The sequence below is a fragment of the Mugil cephalus genome, chromosome 10 (genome assembly GCF_022458985.1).
Source record: "Mugil cephalus isolate CIBA_MC_2020 chromosome 10, CIBA_Mcephalus_1.1, whole genome shotgun sequence".
Classification (NCBI taxonomy): Eukaryota; Metazoa; Chordata; class Actinopteri; order Mugiliformes; family Mugilidae; genus Mugil; species Mugil cephalus.
The window spans coordinates 26,829,111-26,844,188 of record NC_061779.1 but is presented as its reverse complement, the minus strand read 5'-3'; the positions used below and the strand labels follow the sequence as shown (position 1 = coordinate 26,844,188).

General features: G+C 38.1%; 2 protein-coding genes across 2 annotated transcripts; both read right to left on the bottom strand.

Annotated features, from left to right (window-relative positions):
• Positions 1-428: 428 nt before the first annotated feature.
• Positions 429-4,771, bottom strand: LOC125015252 (spexin prohormone 2-like). Its single transcript, XM_047596964.1, has 5 exons — positions 4,348-4,771; positions 2,598-2,672; positions 2,466-2,514; positions 1,070-1,147; positions 429-866 (listed from the first exon to the last, which is right to left on the bottom strand). The coding sequence occupies exons 1-5, from the start codon at positions 4,348-4,350 to the stop codon at positions 775-777; spliced, it is 297 nt and encodes a 98-aa protein (XP_047452920.1). The 5' UTR covers positions 4,351-4,771; the 3' UTR covers positions 429-774.
• A 919-nt stretch (positions 4,772-5,690) lies between these two features.
• Positions 5,691-14,816, bottom strand: tesmin (testis expressed metallothionein like protein). The gene is made up of 13 exons (XM_047596849.1): positions 14,790-14,816; positions 14,024-14,132; positions 13,708-13,800; positions 13,517-13,583; positions 13,368-13,442; positions 11,904-12,006; positions 11,399-11,427; positions 11,210-11,277; positions 10,940-10,999; positions 9,635-9,737; positions 7,449-7,586; positions 6,827-6,930; positions 5,691-6,305 (listed from the first exon to the last, which is right to left on the bottom strand). The coding sequence occupies exons 4-13, from the start codon at positions 13,523-13,525 to the stop codon at positions 6,149-6,151; spliced, it is 846 nt and encodes a 281-aa protein (XP_047452805.1). The 5' UTR covers positions 13,526-13,583; positions 13,708-13,800; positions 14,024-14,132; positions 14,790-14,816; the 3' UTR covers positions 5,691-6,148.
• Between the last annotated feature and the right edge of the window lie 262 nt (positions 14,817-15,078).

The following is a 15,078-nucleotide window of genomic DNA, read 5'->3' as shown; positions in this document are numbered from 1 at the left end:
TCAAGCTAGTTGACCCTTATGATTGGCTTTTTAAAATTCTAATTAGAATTTGTACCTTTGATTAAACACATTGACTGTATGTTGCTTCATCTAGTGTACAAATTACCAACACAGTACCTTAACTAGCAATTACAGACACAAATGTTCTGTGAATAGTTGATGTTAAATCGAGTGTTTAGGAGAGTATTAATGAAACTAAATATTCTAACTTATATTAATATTGTCATCCATATGCTTGACCTGCTTTTTTCTACCTCCTCTTCTTCTTTTTTAACCATTTTACCAGTACCATTGTTTCGTATTGTTCTCACTATTCTAATCAGTCATTCTATATTTTATTTAGTGTTGACTTTTATGAATTCTCTGTACTTGTGGTGGCCTCATAGTTTTTTATGGCACCGTTGAACTTTGTTATTAAAAAGTATCACAGTATCATAGTAAAAACTGACAAAGCTCAGAGCTGAGAGAAAGAGTCAGTCTTTAGGCTTTCTATTACTGCCCTCTGGTGGTCAACATAATACTGCAATCAAGCCACTGCCAAGAGGACGTAAATCATCATTTACTTCAGTGATTTTCTTTTTACATACAACAACATGAAATCTGGACACACATAAAATAGTCATACATGGAAAATTTTCATAACAAGTCACAGTTTACTATTTACATTAAGCAGAGCCAGTAGCACCGCTTGTGTCTCCTGTCACGCCGATGCCGGTGATGTGAAGAGAAGTCTGTGAGTTTGGACCAGTTCTCAGTGAGGTGCTCGTGTGCGTCTCATCTCTCCTGGAGGTAGTGGATGAGGACTTTCTCTGAGCTCACAATGTGAGTGGGTTTTTTGAACTGTGGTGTCTGGAGCTTCTGGATGCCTGCGCACACACAGGGGTCCCATGTCAAAAACGTCAATATATTATTATAACACATTATATAACAACTGTGCCTTTTACATGATGGAGTCTGGTTTATTGTTTGAACTCTATGGGTTCATGACTAATTAGATAAGTAATTAATAGATTACACTGGCAGTGTGTCTGTCCTAACCTGAGTACAATCCAGTGAAATGGTTACGTACCTCTGAGAACTTCATACCACCCTTGTAGACCCTGCTTCAAGACACTGTTGTCATCCTCCATCACAAACCTCCTGCCATCTGAAGACAAGAACAGGAGAGAGCAGGCGGCTGTACTGATGCTGAGCTTCTTACAGATGTGATTCTGAGCGATTCACATTCTACTCAAAATAATCTTTCTTTTTTACTGATAATTTACTGCACATCATTGCAAATCAGACATTTGTAGAACAGCCCTTGTGCCCACATGTTAGACCTCTGTGTCATCCACACCCTGTCTGTGATTGTCATACATAGTGTGGAACTTCATGGAACAAAAACCTTCCCAGATCTTCACACTGGTTTTTCGCATGGGTGATCAATTACAGTGTGTATCTATCTAACTAACTGAAGAACTAAAAAGAAGTAACTCAGTAACTGAAAACCAAATTGTAGTTCTGTTTTGTATAAGCTACTCCTTAAGAGCTGCCATTATTGGGTTTTTATCTTTGTGCACTCCTAAATCTTTTTCTTAAGTCCATCTCAGTGACCTGAGATCTGTTTTGCCTTTTTCCAGCGATTAATCATCATCAACAGGCAAAGAGAGGATGAAGTATGAAAAGGTCTAGCAACAACTGGCTAGCTCCTTAGCATCAAGCACTTGGGCTGACTGGGAGGATTCCTCACTGCATGTCTGCAGTTCTGGTCTAGCCCCACCAGGAAAGGACTTATAAAAGCAAAATCTTTGCAGCAGATACACAAAGGGATTAGCCAAGCAGCACCGACGACACCAAGCTTATATTCATAAAGTCTAGAGCAATACCAATATCCATTTCTGCTGGTTAGTAAAACAAAACTGACCTGTCTGAACAGGTTCACCACATGGTGTCACTAATGACCTCATTACATCTCTAAATATATCACAGTTTACAGTATTAAACCAGTTTATGGGATGTCTCAGAGGCTAGAATGAGATCCTTACCACCTTAGGAAAATAAAAACTCATTCCAAACATAAGGGACGATGTTGGACAGTCCAAATATGTTCATCATGGAAGAAGTCTGGACTGATTAATGAGCTTTTAAGCTAATCACCGTGGATGGTGATGAGTTTATAAAGATTCAGTCAGTTCCCCAGTGAGTTAAAACAATCCAGTAATGCTAGATATTATGGTTTTCACAGATTTACACTGCAATAATCGTCTCCTCTCAGGTAGAGTATATCAATAAAATGATGAACAAGACAACCAGTTGCCACAACAGGCCTGGTGTCGGGGGGACAGCTTTTTTACCCAGTTTATAACATGAGTAAATGAATCCTCTGTGGAAACCTAAAACCTACACAGACTAAATATATGTATACAATACATGTGATGTTGATAAAGTTAAAGCGTAATCACAGTAGACACAGTTACACTCACGTTTGCCCTTCAAGTACATCATGGACTGAGGACCCCAGTGAATATTCAGCTGAGGGAAACAGACAACAGTTTGCCGGTGAGACATTGTGTTGTTGAAAATCAGTGGAACGTGTCAGCAGCTGAGAGTTTTACCTTCTGTGCATGACAGGACACAATGAACAGTGAGACGGCCAAAGTACACGTCCAGACAACTGTGATTTTAGACTTCTGACACAAGAACAAACAGAGAAAGTACATATACACTTGTGTCCACAGAAACAAAACAAGGCATTCAGCTGTGTTAACTGGTGTTTGGACATGTGTATAATGTATATTACAGTATATTGTATTGTGCCTAAACATTGTTGTACTGTAAATGTACATACAATCTATCTCAAAATAAGTGAATATTCTAGCAGCTTTATAAATACAAGACCATTACATTTCCAAATCCAACAGTGCAGACCATTGCTCTGCTTTGCATACATTAACCTCAAACTACTGTTCGATTCTTATTCTTTCTTAACCTGCAATGTATCTGTGAGCTGTTTTGTGAGATGAGAAAATAACTGACGTTTATAAAAACAGAACAGCAACAAACTTCCCGCAGAGATTCTACAACCTGAATGAGAAGTGGCTACATACTGAATCCCTGCAGACAGGTCAGACCTGGCGAACCGCAGCATTTTCTACATTTTCCATTTCATTGTCAGATAAAACCCAAAAAGACAACATGTGACCTTGGTGGTAAATTGTCTTGAATTTATAAAGCACTTTTCTACCTATTGGTACTCAAAGCACTTTTACAGTCAGAGACACATCCACCCATTCGCTCACACAAGCACACACACATTCACACACCAGTGCCAGTTGCACTGGGAGCAACTGGGGGTCAAGTGTCTTGCTCAAGGACACTTCGGCATATGGCACACTCAGGGGATCAGGGGATCAAACCGCTAACCCTTCAGGTCGTGGACAACCCTGAAGAATGAACAGGTAAACGTGTTCGGTTGCAGCGTTGTGACATTTTAAGAGTTTATGCCACGTTGCTGCACCTTCGGTTCGTGGACCACATTAAAATCCCCATATCACATGGAAGATTAGAGAAGTTTAGAGACAGAAATAACAAAAGGGACTAATGTTTAGTGTATTGCTTCCAAGTGCCTCCTGAGTTTATTGAATTCCTCCAGCTTCACAGTAGCAAGATTCATGTAAAGCCTCCAAAGCCAGTTTAACAAGTTATAGTGTGTTTTCGACATGTCATATCATATTCAGTGACATCAGGTAATAATTCAGTGTCATGCCTGATCTCATTTAAAGGCAGACCCTGGAACTTTAAAGGGGGCTACCTGCGCTGAGTTCTACCTTTTTAGTCCCCCGTGACATCCAGCATGTCCCATTAAATATGTATTCAAACAGTGATTCAAATGTCTTGTCTGCTTAGTAAAGAACCAATGCTCTCTGTCTGTGAAGCAAATTAAATACTGATGGCTTCCTAATTCAAAGCTTGCCCTTTTTCTTTCTTTCTTTACTTCTTTTTTTACTTCTGGGCTTTTTGACAGTTCCTCAAAAACAAATGTTATTCTAATACATAGCAACTTAGAATAAACATGATAGATTAACAGCTCGAATTATTGCAATGGTCATGCAAATAGTAAACAGCAATTAAATAGCAATTAAAATAACTAAATGATTCGTAGTGGTTAATAATATTGCAACAATAATAATGGTACTGATAATGAAAAAAGAGCACAAGGATCTGAAATGATTTACTACTTTATTTTAGATATGAATAAACTAAGGACGCATTCAACCAAAACTATTCCTATAATCTCATGGAAATAGCTTTTACACTCAAATATACTTAAAAAAGCAGGCTGAACATGCACTTGTTTCCACTTACCATATCTGCTGCAGTAAGTGCAGGCAGTCCAGCAGCATGTGCGGTCCAGGCCAATGTTCCAGGCTGCTTTTATCCCCCATCAGGAGCAGCAGCGCTAACTGGTTTGATCATGCTCCCTGTGAGGCCTTGCAGGATTCCTGTTTACTAGAAGCTAAAAAAACAGCACAAAAACAAGCTGACGTCAGGGCCAGCAGGAACATCTATAGTGTGGCTCTGCTGTGTGCATCCTAAGAGGTGTGTTAGTGCGTGTGATGCTGTCCCAGTGCGTACAACAGATATTTCATGCTGCTCTTTTGATTTTCATTAGAGGTTTCCTAGTATGAGGCAATGACCTCATTTCTGAGAGCCTTTAGAGCCGAGGATCACTAATAATCTGACTTCACAGCCTCCATCACCATAAAAACAACATGGAAACATGTTTACGTCGTGAACAAGCAGTCATAATACTTCTTTTATTACTTCGATTTTCTTTTTTAAAAACATCCAGTAGAGGTCTTTGTAAACTTACTCCAGGAAGCCCTTCACTAGATGGTATACGGACCAAATATGTTGTCATATCCAAGGCACCGTGTGAACTTCACAAATGAATGTGTCAATGCGTGAAATGTAAACATTAGCTTATCTCACCCATTAGTTGCTCTCTTAACTCTAAACTCTTATCCCTCTTAGCTCCTCCTTAGTCTCCTCCAGATGTTCTGGATCCTCTCCAGCAGTAACGTGAGACACTGCCGATTTCTAACTGGCCAATGAACGCACCGTTAAGAGAGTGTAAGACAGTTACCTCGGCAGCAGCTACAACACGGAGCAACATGAACATCAGCAAAAGGCTGCATTTCTCATTGGAATGACAGACCCACTGCAATGAACTCCTTTCCTCTCACAGACTGCTATGAGCTGGACATACGGCACTAAGGCAGTAACATTTGCACACATCTCTAAACACATCTCCTCTCTCCTCAGCTCTTTTAAATTTAGATTTTCTATCTTCAGAGAACCTTCAGGAGCAGCTTTGATTGATGAATCTAGAAACCTATTATGTTTCTAATACTTGGTCTGGGTGACTGCGCTGGTTAAACAGATGATAAAGAACAAGCATAGTTTTTTCTCACCGACTGTCACTGCTGGATCAGAGTGAAATATCATCGATTTAAAAAGGCTGTAAAGAAAAATATTGTGAAAATGTAATGTGGTAATAAAACAACACTATATATTTTTGAGGAACTTGGTCTACCTGAGGCTGCAGCCCACTGCTCCAACTGTACACACTACCATGTGAACACATGGATGGGTCAAATGTGAAAGACAGATAGAATTTCCCCATGAGGGATCAACAAAGGAATAATTATTAGTATTGTATCATAAATAGTCCTTTTATTTCTAAATATTAAACGTGTTTAACATTTATATCAAGGTAACTCTAAAAATAATACATATATGTATATATGTATATATATACACCGTAATACATACGTTTTAAAAACATGAACATAACAATGGTAACAACAACAACGGGAAAAAACTGTGTCATTGAATGCTTACTTCTTGTCAGTTTAAAATGAATACACTGTCTGTAAAGAAATCATAGACAGAAAACAACAGTATGTGAACAATGACAGACCTCTGAACTCAGCTCATTTGAGTTTCTGCATAAGCAATAAAAACATCACAAGATTTCCACTGACCAATAAAACTTTCACAATGCAATATAATACACTGATGACACCGTGGCTCTCCAAACTTCTCCTCCACTGAAGTTCACCAGAAGCACACGTGTGCACGTGTCTGTTGCTCAGTGAGTATTTCACTTGAACGCGGTCTTGACAATCTGTGAGAGACAGTGTCCAAACTCCTCTAGGACCCTGTGCTCAGCCTGGGTGAGGCTCTGGGCTTCCCTCTCAGCCTGAGTCAGCAGACAGCCACACACTGCCTCCACCACTGAAGAGGTGAACTCTGGCCGCCTGAACACACACACACACACACACACACACACACACACACACACACACACACACACACACACACACACACATGAGCCCAGGCCAATGGTGCAACCTCACACAAACTAACTAGCTTCATCTTTTCTGAGGGATATGCTCCTCATTCAAATCAGACTTACATTTCTTATTCTAACATGATCAGTGCCATTTTACATGATCATCAACATTTTGATTTTATTGGAAATCAAGAGTTATTAACAAATTTAAAATGTGAAAAAAAAATTGGTGGTAAGGCTGAACCAAGATAAAGAAGGAAGTGTTTGTTATGCTAATGATTTTCCTTACATGAGGGAGAACAGTTAAGATAAATTCAGTTCAACAAACAGTCTTAAATCCCTTTCCAAGCTCCTTGAAAACTCTTCTTTAGTTCTTCAATTCTTTCACTCTTTAACTGCAGTAGTGGTCATATGTTTTACACAGCTGTGAAGATGACTTTGTTATTTCAGCTGTAATATGTTAAATCATAGGTGTAAATGACTCACTTGTCCCCCACGCTGGCAGTCTTCCATTTAAGGCTCATTTGGGAGCCTTCGTCATAGTTCCTGCAGCCAACACATTTACAGCTGGAGGTACACATGATGTTGGCCTGCACGCACACAGCAGCAAACAGCAAAACAATCCATATGCTTCAAAACAGGCCCATGTTTGTTGCTTGGTTAGATGTACATTTCAAAAGGAACCTGACTAAACAAAAGTAAATCTACAAAAGTAAATCTTACTAACTTAGGTTGATAAAAGTAAGAGAATAAATTAACCAAAGAAACCATTCATATGTGTATAAATTACTGAAATGATGCTGCTTATCAGAAACTACACGTCTATAGTAGCCATGTAACCAGGAGACATGACAGATCAGAATGACGTAGGATTCTGATATTCTGTCTGTGTGTTAAAAAAATAAATAGTATCTCAAATTGTGATAGACTGATGAACATCTGGTCATGATGTGGTTTTTAGACATCCTGCCAGAGGACTGCAGTTGAAAATCAGCCTGGCACATTTACAGAAATGTTAATTAATGTGCACTGTCCTTTTCAAATAACTAAATAAACAGAAATAATAATGATAAACAAATATGTTGTGTGTGTGTGCGTGTGTGTAAACCTCGTAGCACTCGCAGTAGTTCTTAAGGCAGCCGGAGCGTTTACAATTGCAGCCCTTGTTATGCCGCCCTCTGACCACTCCTGACTTCCCACCAGCTATTTTAGGCCTGAAGGCATCAGGGTTACGACCTAAACATGACTACAAAATGACAATACAAGTAACAAGTAAGAGACAGACAAATGTCCTGTGAAATCTGTTAATTCTGTATGTATGCCATGCATGGCATTCAGATATCAATAAAAACCAAGGCATTGTTTCTCTATTTTCTGTCTCTGTCCTTCCTTGTGTTCTTTGCGGACCCTGAAGATCTGTACATGCACACATTTCATGTTCCATTTCCTATCATAAGTCAGATTATACTGGTAACTATCATGTTTTATGTGATGAACAAATGTGTGCATTTGTACATTTGTATAATTTGTATTTGATGTCTAACTGTACTTCCTGACTTTTAATAAGCCATCTTTTGAATCTACTAACAAAAATCCAATACAAATATTTTGCAAGCTTATAACAAAATTTTCAAGGTGTCAATTTTAAACGCATTCAGCTATTTCTATTTTCTTTCATGTTTCTCATTTTTATTCCAAAATACTGGAATTAGAATTCCACAGAAAACATGACTCCTCTGCATAATCCAAAATGAAATAATTATTTGTAGGTACTAAAAGGACCCTTTTAGATAGTTACAGGTATCAACTTATACTATAACTATCACATAATGTCTTATTTTGATTTACTGTGAAACATTTTTCTTTCTTTCTATAGTTATACTTTCAAGGTTATGGGAATAGCTCTGTTCGTCATGCAGTGGTTATGTTTCAGTTTCCTAAGGTAATAAATGAAAGACGAGTGAAGACAACACAACAAAGCACCTTAAACGGAGACACACTGAGAGTGGGAGAGAACCTGCTTTCCAGTGAATGTTTTCTAGTGCTGAAGAATATCGGTTCATACCATGTCACCCTGGCAGAAACACCAATTAGACTTGATTGATTGTGACAGGTCTACGCACCTTCTCTGAGCCAGTCAACAGTCAATAGTGTTTCAGCTGATACCGAGTGATTAGCAGTCCACTCACACAGCACTCACCATCCTGTACCATTTCAATACGGCGCGGTGCTTATATACAGTTTATTACAAATATCTGCCACTATTCTTTAAAGTAACATTTTCTTGTATCCATTGGTACTTATAGCGCTTTACAGTCATGATGACACATCCACCCATTTGCTCACACAAGCACACACACACATACACACCAATGCCCTGCACTGAGAGCACTGGCTGGTGTCTTGCTCAAGGACACTTTAGCAGGGATGGAACCTAGTTAACTCTTTAATTTGTGGTAGACCTACTACTGAGCCACAGCCACACCATATCGGTGCTTTACTTGCTAGAGCAAGCCAATAAATGCACTTCTTTGATCTTTTCACTTTGTATCTGTATACTTCATCCACAGTGAGTGAAGGAGCGATACCAAAGGACCTTCCTCCCTGCTGCAACCACACTAACCAAGTGTCAGTACATCACAGACAAATTTGAGGAAGAAACAATATTTTTTTGTACTGTGCAAAATGATAAACGAAAACATGCAGGACAGTTTTTGTTACACTGAATGGTTTGAATTTTAATATTTCAGTATATTTAGAGTAGTCCTTGGAGAAAAACAACAGAATGAAAGCAGATTCCTCCAAATAAAGGTGATATCTGGTTGTTGACCTTAGCCAAGTGAGTTTTAGGTGGGCAACTAGCCAGAGATGCTCCTATTAAACCCCCAATGCTCCACTAGTCTTTTAGAACTTTTTATTTCTAGAGTTTTTTCTCTATAACTTGCCCTTTTGTCATCAGTATTAATATACTACAGCATAAAAGGTTTGCTTCTATACATACAGACTTACAATGTGGACTAGGGCTCAGAGATTTCGATCTGACCAAAGAACAGTTGAACAATAATTCTTAAACTGTGTATGCAAACTCGGATCATATGTACTTCCTATATGCTAGAATGTAATTCCAGTATTAATGGGTCAGTCTGTTTGCTGTCTTATTCACATCTCTGTACTGTGTATATTCTTGCATATTTAAGTCTTATTGGGAGGTACTTCAGTAAACTGCCATACATTTTATATGACAGGTTTATGAATTGTTTAACGTGTGACATGTTTACCAAAAGTGTTGCCAACCTTGATTGCCTTGTGACGCTTGATTTGGTGCTCTGAATTATTGTGGCAATTAGAGCAGTCACAGTTGATGCACATTGCTCCGCTGGCAAAACATTCACAGTACCTAAGAGACACAAACACATTGAAATATGAATTCATCTAAAACACATAACACATAACTTTAAAATGTAATGTATATTATCTATTATCGAGTTAAACATATTAAAGTTATTGTGGTTACAACAGGAAAGACAGTAAATCAGCGCACTAACCTATGAACATGGCAAATTCTTACAGTATCAGCTGTTCACATCTGCTTTATACTTCCTGTATTTTGTTTTACACCAGTTCATTAAATCCCTGAAGCATCTGGAAGCTGCAGGACTGACACAGTTACGTCCATATACTGTATGTTCTATCACCTTTAAAGGGGTTATTGGAGGCCAATTTCCAAAAGTTGATGGAATCTCTGTAACATACTTTAGTTAAAAGTGATTGTGAAGAGGCTTGTTTCGGTGCGATTTCACTTTAAATTACAATGAGCTACTACCACCACGTTCCTCTGTAGCAGAGCGTGTGCTTACACAAGACATTGGTTATGACCCTTGCAGCAGTTCAATATGTTGGTCAAGTGTTGCAGCAGGGCGCTTTGAAGCATCTGACAACATGTCCGTGATGTAGTAAATGTTCACGAAAATAAGGTTTTCTGGTAAACGTGCACTATGTAACAACACAATCCATGCCACTGTTGCTACCTAATTTCCCTTCGGGGATGAATAAAGTGATCGATCTATCGTTTTTGTTTTTTGTTTTGTTTTTTTACGAGATAATTATTTTTTAATGTATTTTAATCTAATCTTAAGTAATTTGACCAAGTAATTTCCCTCGTGAATCATTAAAGGCATCACATTATGACCTCCTTCCTAATATTGTGTAGGTCTCCCTCGTGTCGCCAAAACAGTTGTGTCATCAGAGAATGGACATGGGTCTTCTGAGGGAGTCCTGTGGAGTCTGGTAACAGAATGTTGTTAGTCAGGGCCATTGGGTCCTATGGGTTGAGGGGACCTTTTGCTGTTCTTCATGTTCTTTTGAGATGTTCCTAATTTGTTTGTGTGTGTGTCTGTGTCAGGCTGAATCCTGCTGGGAGTGGCTGTTGCCATCAAGAAGTGTCATTGCTAGCAGCCATCCCAAGAAATCTTAACACATACTCACACCTCAGGTCACGTGACTCCCCCAAAATCTGTCATGATGGCATAGAGGGTCATTAACATCTGTTGTAAATGTATTCTCTGTCCGAAGGATAACAGAAAAAAAACGTCTACTCACAATTTGAGGCACTGAGATCTGGTGCAGTGGCAGGGTTTCCTGCTCCATGTCCCAACAGTTCTACAGGGATATAATGTGAAAACAATGTTTGCTGAACTCTTTCAAATTCACAATACATAAATCTCATATTCCGTCAGCCCAACATTTTATTAAGTATAAAGTCTTGCTACAGGCTTGCTGTTGCAACACCAATTAAGATAATGAATATAATGTATATGTTTGTAGTTGTATAGCTGTCTGTGTGCTCCTTGCAGCAGTCACTCTCCTTACCTTGGAGGTGGGGTTTGTGGCTGTATGTTGGATGTGTCAACTATGGACTCATACAGGGGACAAGGTGTCTGGTGATACAGAGGAAACTATATATGAATTGATCATTGAACACCCAAAGATAACCTTCTAGGTAATGAAGTGATTTATCAGTCATGGAAAGGAGAGCTCATAAAATAAAGTGTTTCCTACCTGGTCGGGAGACCCTAAAACACTGAAATCTGAAAAAAATAAATAAATAAAAAAAAAACAGAGAATAACTACATAAACCATGGTTCAATCAACAACTTTTATTACGGTAAAAACTGAGTCATAAATTATGAATTTAAAAACATCTTCAAGATTACTGTAAAAAATGTTTTGGACACATTTGAAAGGCTACAGTGAGACACGTCAGTCTTAAGCCATTTTGAATCTACTGTTTGTTCTCAATTGTAGAGCACAATGTGAAACTGTCAGACATATTTGACTGAGAATTTTAAATACTGAGAACTGAGAATGCTAGTTTAGTTGAGGTATGGGGCCTGTGTTGAGCGAGTAGGAGTTCAGTTCAATTAAATGGAATTAATATACCAATATATAACCCATCTGATGCTGCCAGTCAAGGGGAGAGACAGAAAGATGAGGGAATGAAGAGGAGGAAGGAGACAAGGGGAAGGAAGAAGAAAGCAGATAGTGCAGCAAAACCAGAACTGACCTTTTCCTTGATTAAGTTCGTCATTTCTGTGTTTTTCCACAAGTTCTGGCTCAAAGGGATCAACCAGCCCCACCTGTCCATCTCCACTGACATCACACGCGACCTAAACAGATGGAGGGAAGACTTAGAATTATGTCATTTTAAACTGGTTGATTATTATAAATGTACAACTATTCTGATAATCAATTTAAAATACTTAAAAATAAAATTAAAATAATAAAACAAGTATGAACTTTTTCTTTTTAAAAGTGGGAATTGACATTTTTGGTTTTGGGCTGTAGCTTGGTTACCTTCTGTAAATGTTCACAATATTATTATGTATACAGCATTATGTTTATCATAGGCTTTCAGCCTAATGTGTATGATGAAGATGTTGCCAGAACCTTTTGATGCCACAGGATTCACGTTAATGCTCTTGAAACATGTGCTGGGAAGGTTCAATATACCCATTTTAATTACACAACACTTTGATTAGGACATTTAAAGGTTATTTGTCTTGTTTGCTGTGACAGCTCTCCATATTGCAGAACATACTAATATTATGTGTAGTCAGTGGTTGCATATGCTTTTTGTATTTTTTTTTATCTTCTCAGCTTTAACTGGTGGTTAACACTGATGCCTCACAGCAAGAAGGTTCCGGGTTTCAAATCCAGACTAACTGTGGTCTTTCTATGTGGAGTTTGCATGTTCTCCCTGTGTCTGTGTGGGTTCTCTCCGGGTACTCCGGTTCCCTCCCACCGTCAAAGACATGCTCATTAGGTTGATTGGTGATTCTAAATTGACTGTAGGTGTGAGTGTGAATGTTTTCTGTAAACAGTTACTGAAAACAAACGAAACAAACTAAGTCATTCTCCAAACTAGTTTTTACAATCTGAGGAGCATATATAAAATCCTGAAAATTTTATCTTTTAAAGACAGACTATTTTACATGTTTTTATTTAATTGCATCTGGATTTATTTATTATTAACAGACTTTTGGCATGTTCCAGTAAATCAATTTCAGACGGTCCAAAATTGTGCCAGACTTTTAACCAGAGCCAAGAAAAGGGATCATGGCACTAACTGATTACTTTTCAAGCTCTTCATGACTGTGCCTTGAGCTACGTAGAGGAACATGAAACACTCTGCTCAATGCTGTGTTTCAGCAAAAAAAAGCAGGATATCTTGAGTTTTGAAATTAATTTTAGCAGTGATACACTAATAGAGAATTTCATGACTGATAACCAGTTATATTATTAATAATATATTAATTCAATTTAAGTTTTTTATCATGACAAAAACAGTTAAAATGACTTTACATTCAGTTAAGATTTCCTTTCGACTTTCTGAGAAAAGGGTCTAGGTTTATTATAACGTTTCTAAAAGTCATAACTCCTCCTCTCCTCTGTCCTCCAGGATATGTGCTGAAACAAAATTAAAGATCCATTCTTTCTTGCTGAATTGACAGAACTTGGCAAAACGTACAGGCTGTTTGATGTGAGGTGTGTCTTCAGGTAGTCCTTCTTGAAACTGCTGATAGTCCATTGTTACAGGGTCACCCTGAAAATACACACAGGAAAATGACACATGTAGAGCCATGAACACACACCAGTGTGTCTGAATGTTGAACTAACCTGCATCATGTTGCAGCGAATGGGTTCATTAGTAAACCAAGAAGCAGACACAGGGTAGTGATGACTGCTGTCAGGTGGACCAGGCACAAGAGGAAGAGAAACATGACTGGTTCAAAGCACTTTACACAGTTTAAGCAGTTATTGTATAGTGTATCACAGTATTTTTACAGTACAAATACATATGGACTTACCCAGTTAGGAGGTGATACTGGCTTGATTGGGGTTGCTGGAGGCCATATGGATAAGTGAGTGGACACTGAGTGGACTGATATGGACAATGGAATCTGCAATCAATTGATTTAATATTAGTCCATGCAAATGTTGAACAAGTACAGCATTTCTTTGAGCATTTCTTCCTAATTTGTAAGATCAGGACATCTCAATGTATGGCCATGATGAAAGGTGTTTGGAAATGTCTGACAAAGAAACTAGAAAACAAAAAAATATATTTTATGTTCAAACACATATCAGACATTATCAAAGTTTAGTTAATGACTGAACATATACCTTAAGCCAAGAGGGTCCAAAATGTCTGGCTGGACACTATACTGGTGAGGATGGGGAAATAGAACAGGGAGACTGATATCTGAAGAGGACCCTGTCCAAACAGGAGTCCCTGTAGAGTCAGGATTGATATAACAGATTTTTTCAGAGTAACAATCTCTTGCTGAATGGTCACCAGTGTCATTGTATTCCTTTTTGCGTTGGATTGTGCTCAGCTCTGCCATAGGGCTATTCATCCCACCAACATAGAAGGCACCTGTTGGTAAATTGTGCACTGGTGAAATTAGTATACAGCATATGAATAAAGGATTTGAGATGGAAACTCGCTTCAAATGTCTTAATTCTTATCAACAGTGAAATCAAGATCAAGATAGCAAGATTAAATTTGCTAAAGAGTCACTAGTCTTTACTAAAATTTATTCATTCATTCATTATATAGCATACTGTTTCAACTTATAACTTTATTAGAACAACTCTAACTTTTAAGTTTCCTCAGGGTTGACACACTGTTTAACTTAATAAACTTTTTAAAAATCAAATTTAATTTCTCAGTATTCGAACACTGTACTTAAGTTAACTAGTTTAAGCAGTTTCAGCCTATTAGCACTGCACCGTACTTAACTCAGTTAGCTTAATAATACCATACAACCGTCTACTCAGATTAGTTGAATCAAAAATAAACCTTATGCTAACGTTAGCTCATTTTGCTACGTCTAAGTATAAGACAAATGTCCCAGGTGGCCTGATAATTGACTGTTGATAGACTTACCGAATCCGTGCGAATTTTTAAAAGGAGTGGCGGTTCACTAAATTTGCTGGCGAGTTCACAGGAGACGACGATGTGACATGTAACCATGGTTGCACCTTTTTTTCAGTTAAGGAGCGCTCGTTTCGGTACATGTCATGGCCGTTTATCTGTATTTTTTTTTTTTCATTCTTTATTAACAACAACAATTCAGTGTAAGAATGAGGTAGCAGTTACAAACAAATATTGTATAAATATACAGTCTAATCTACAATCACAGACATGACACAAATACACATTTTAAAGTGTCTCA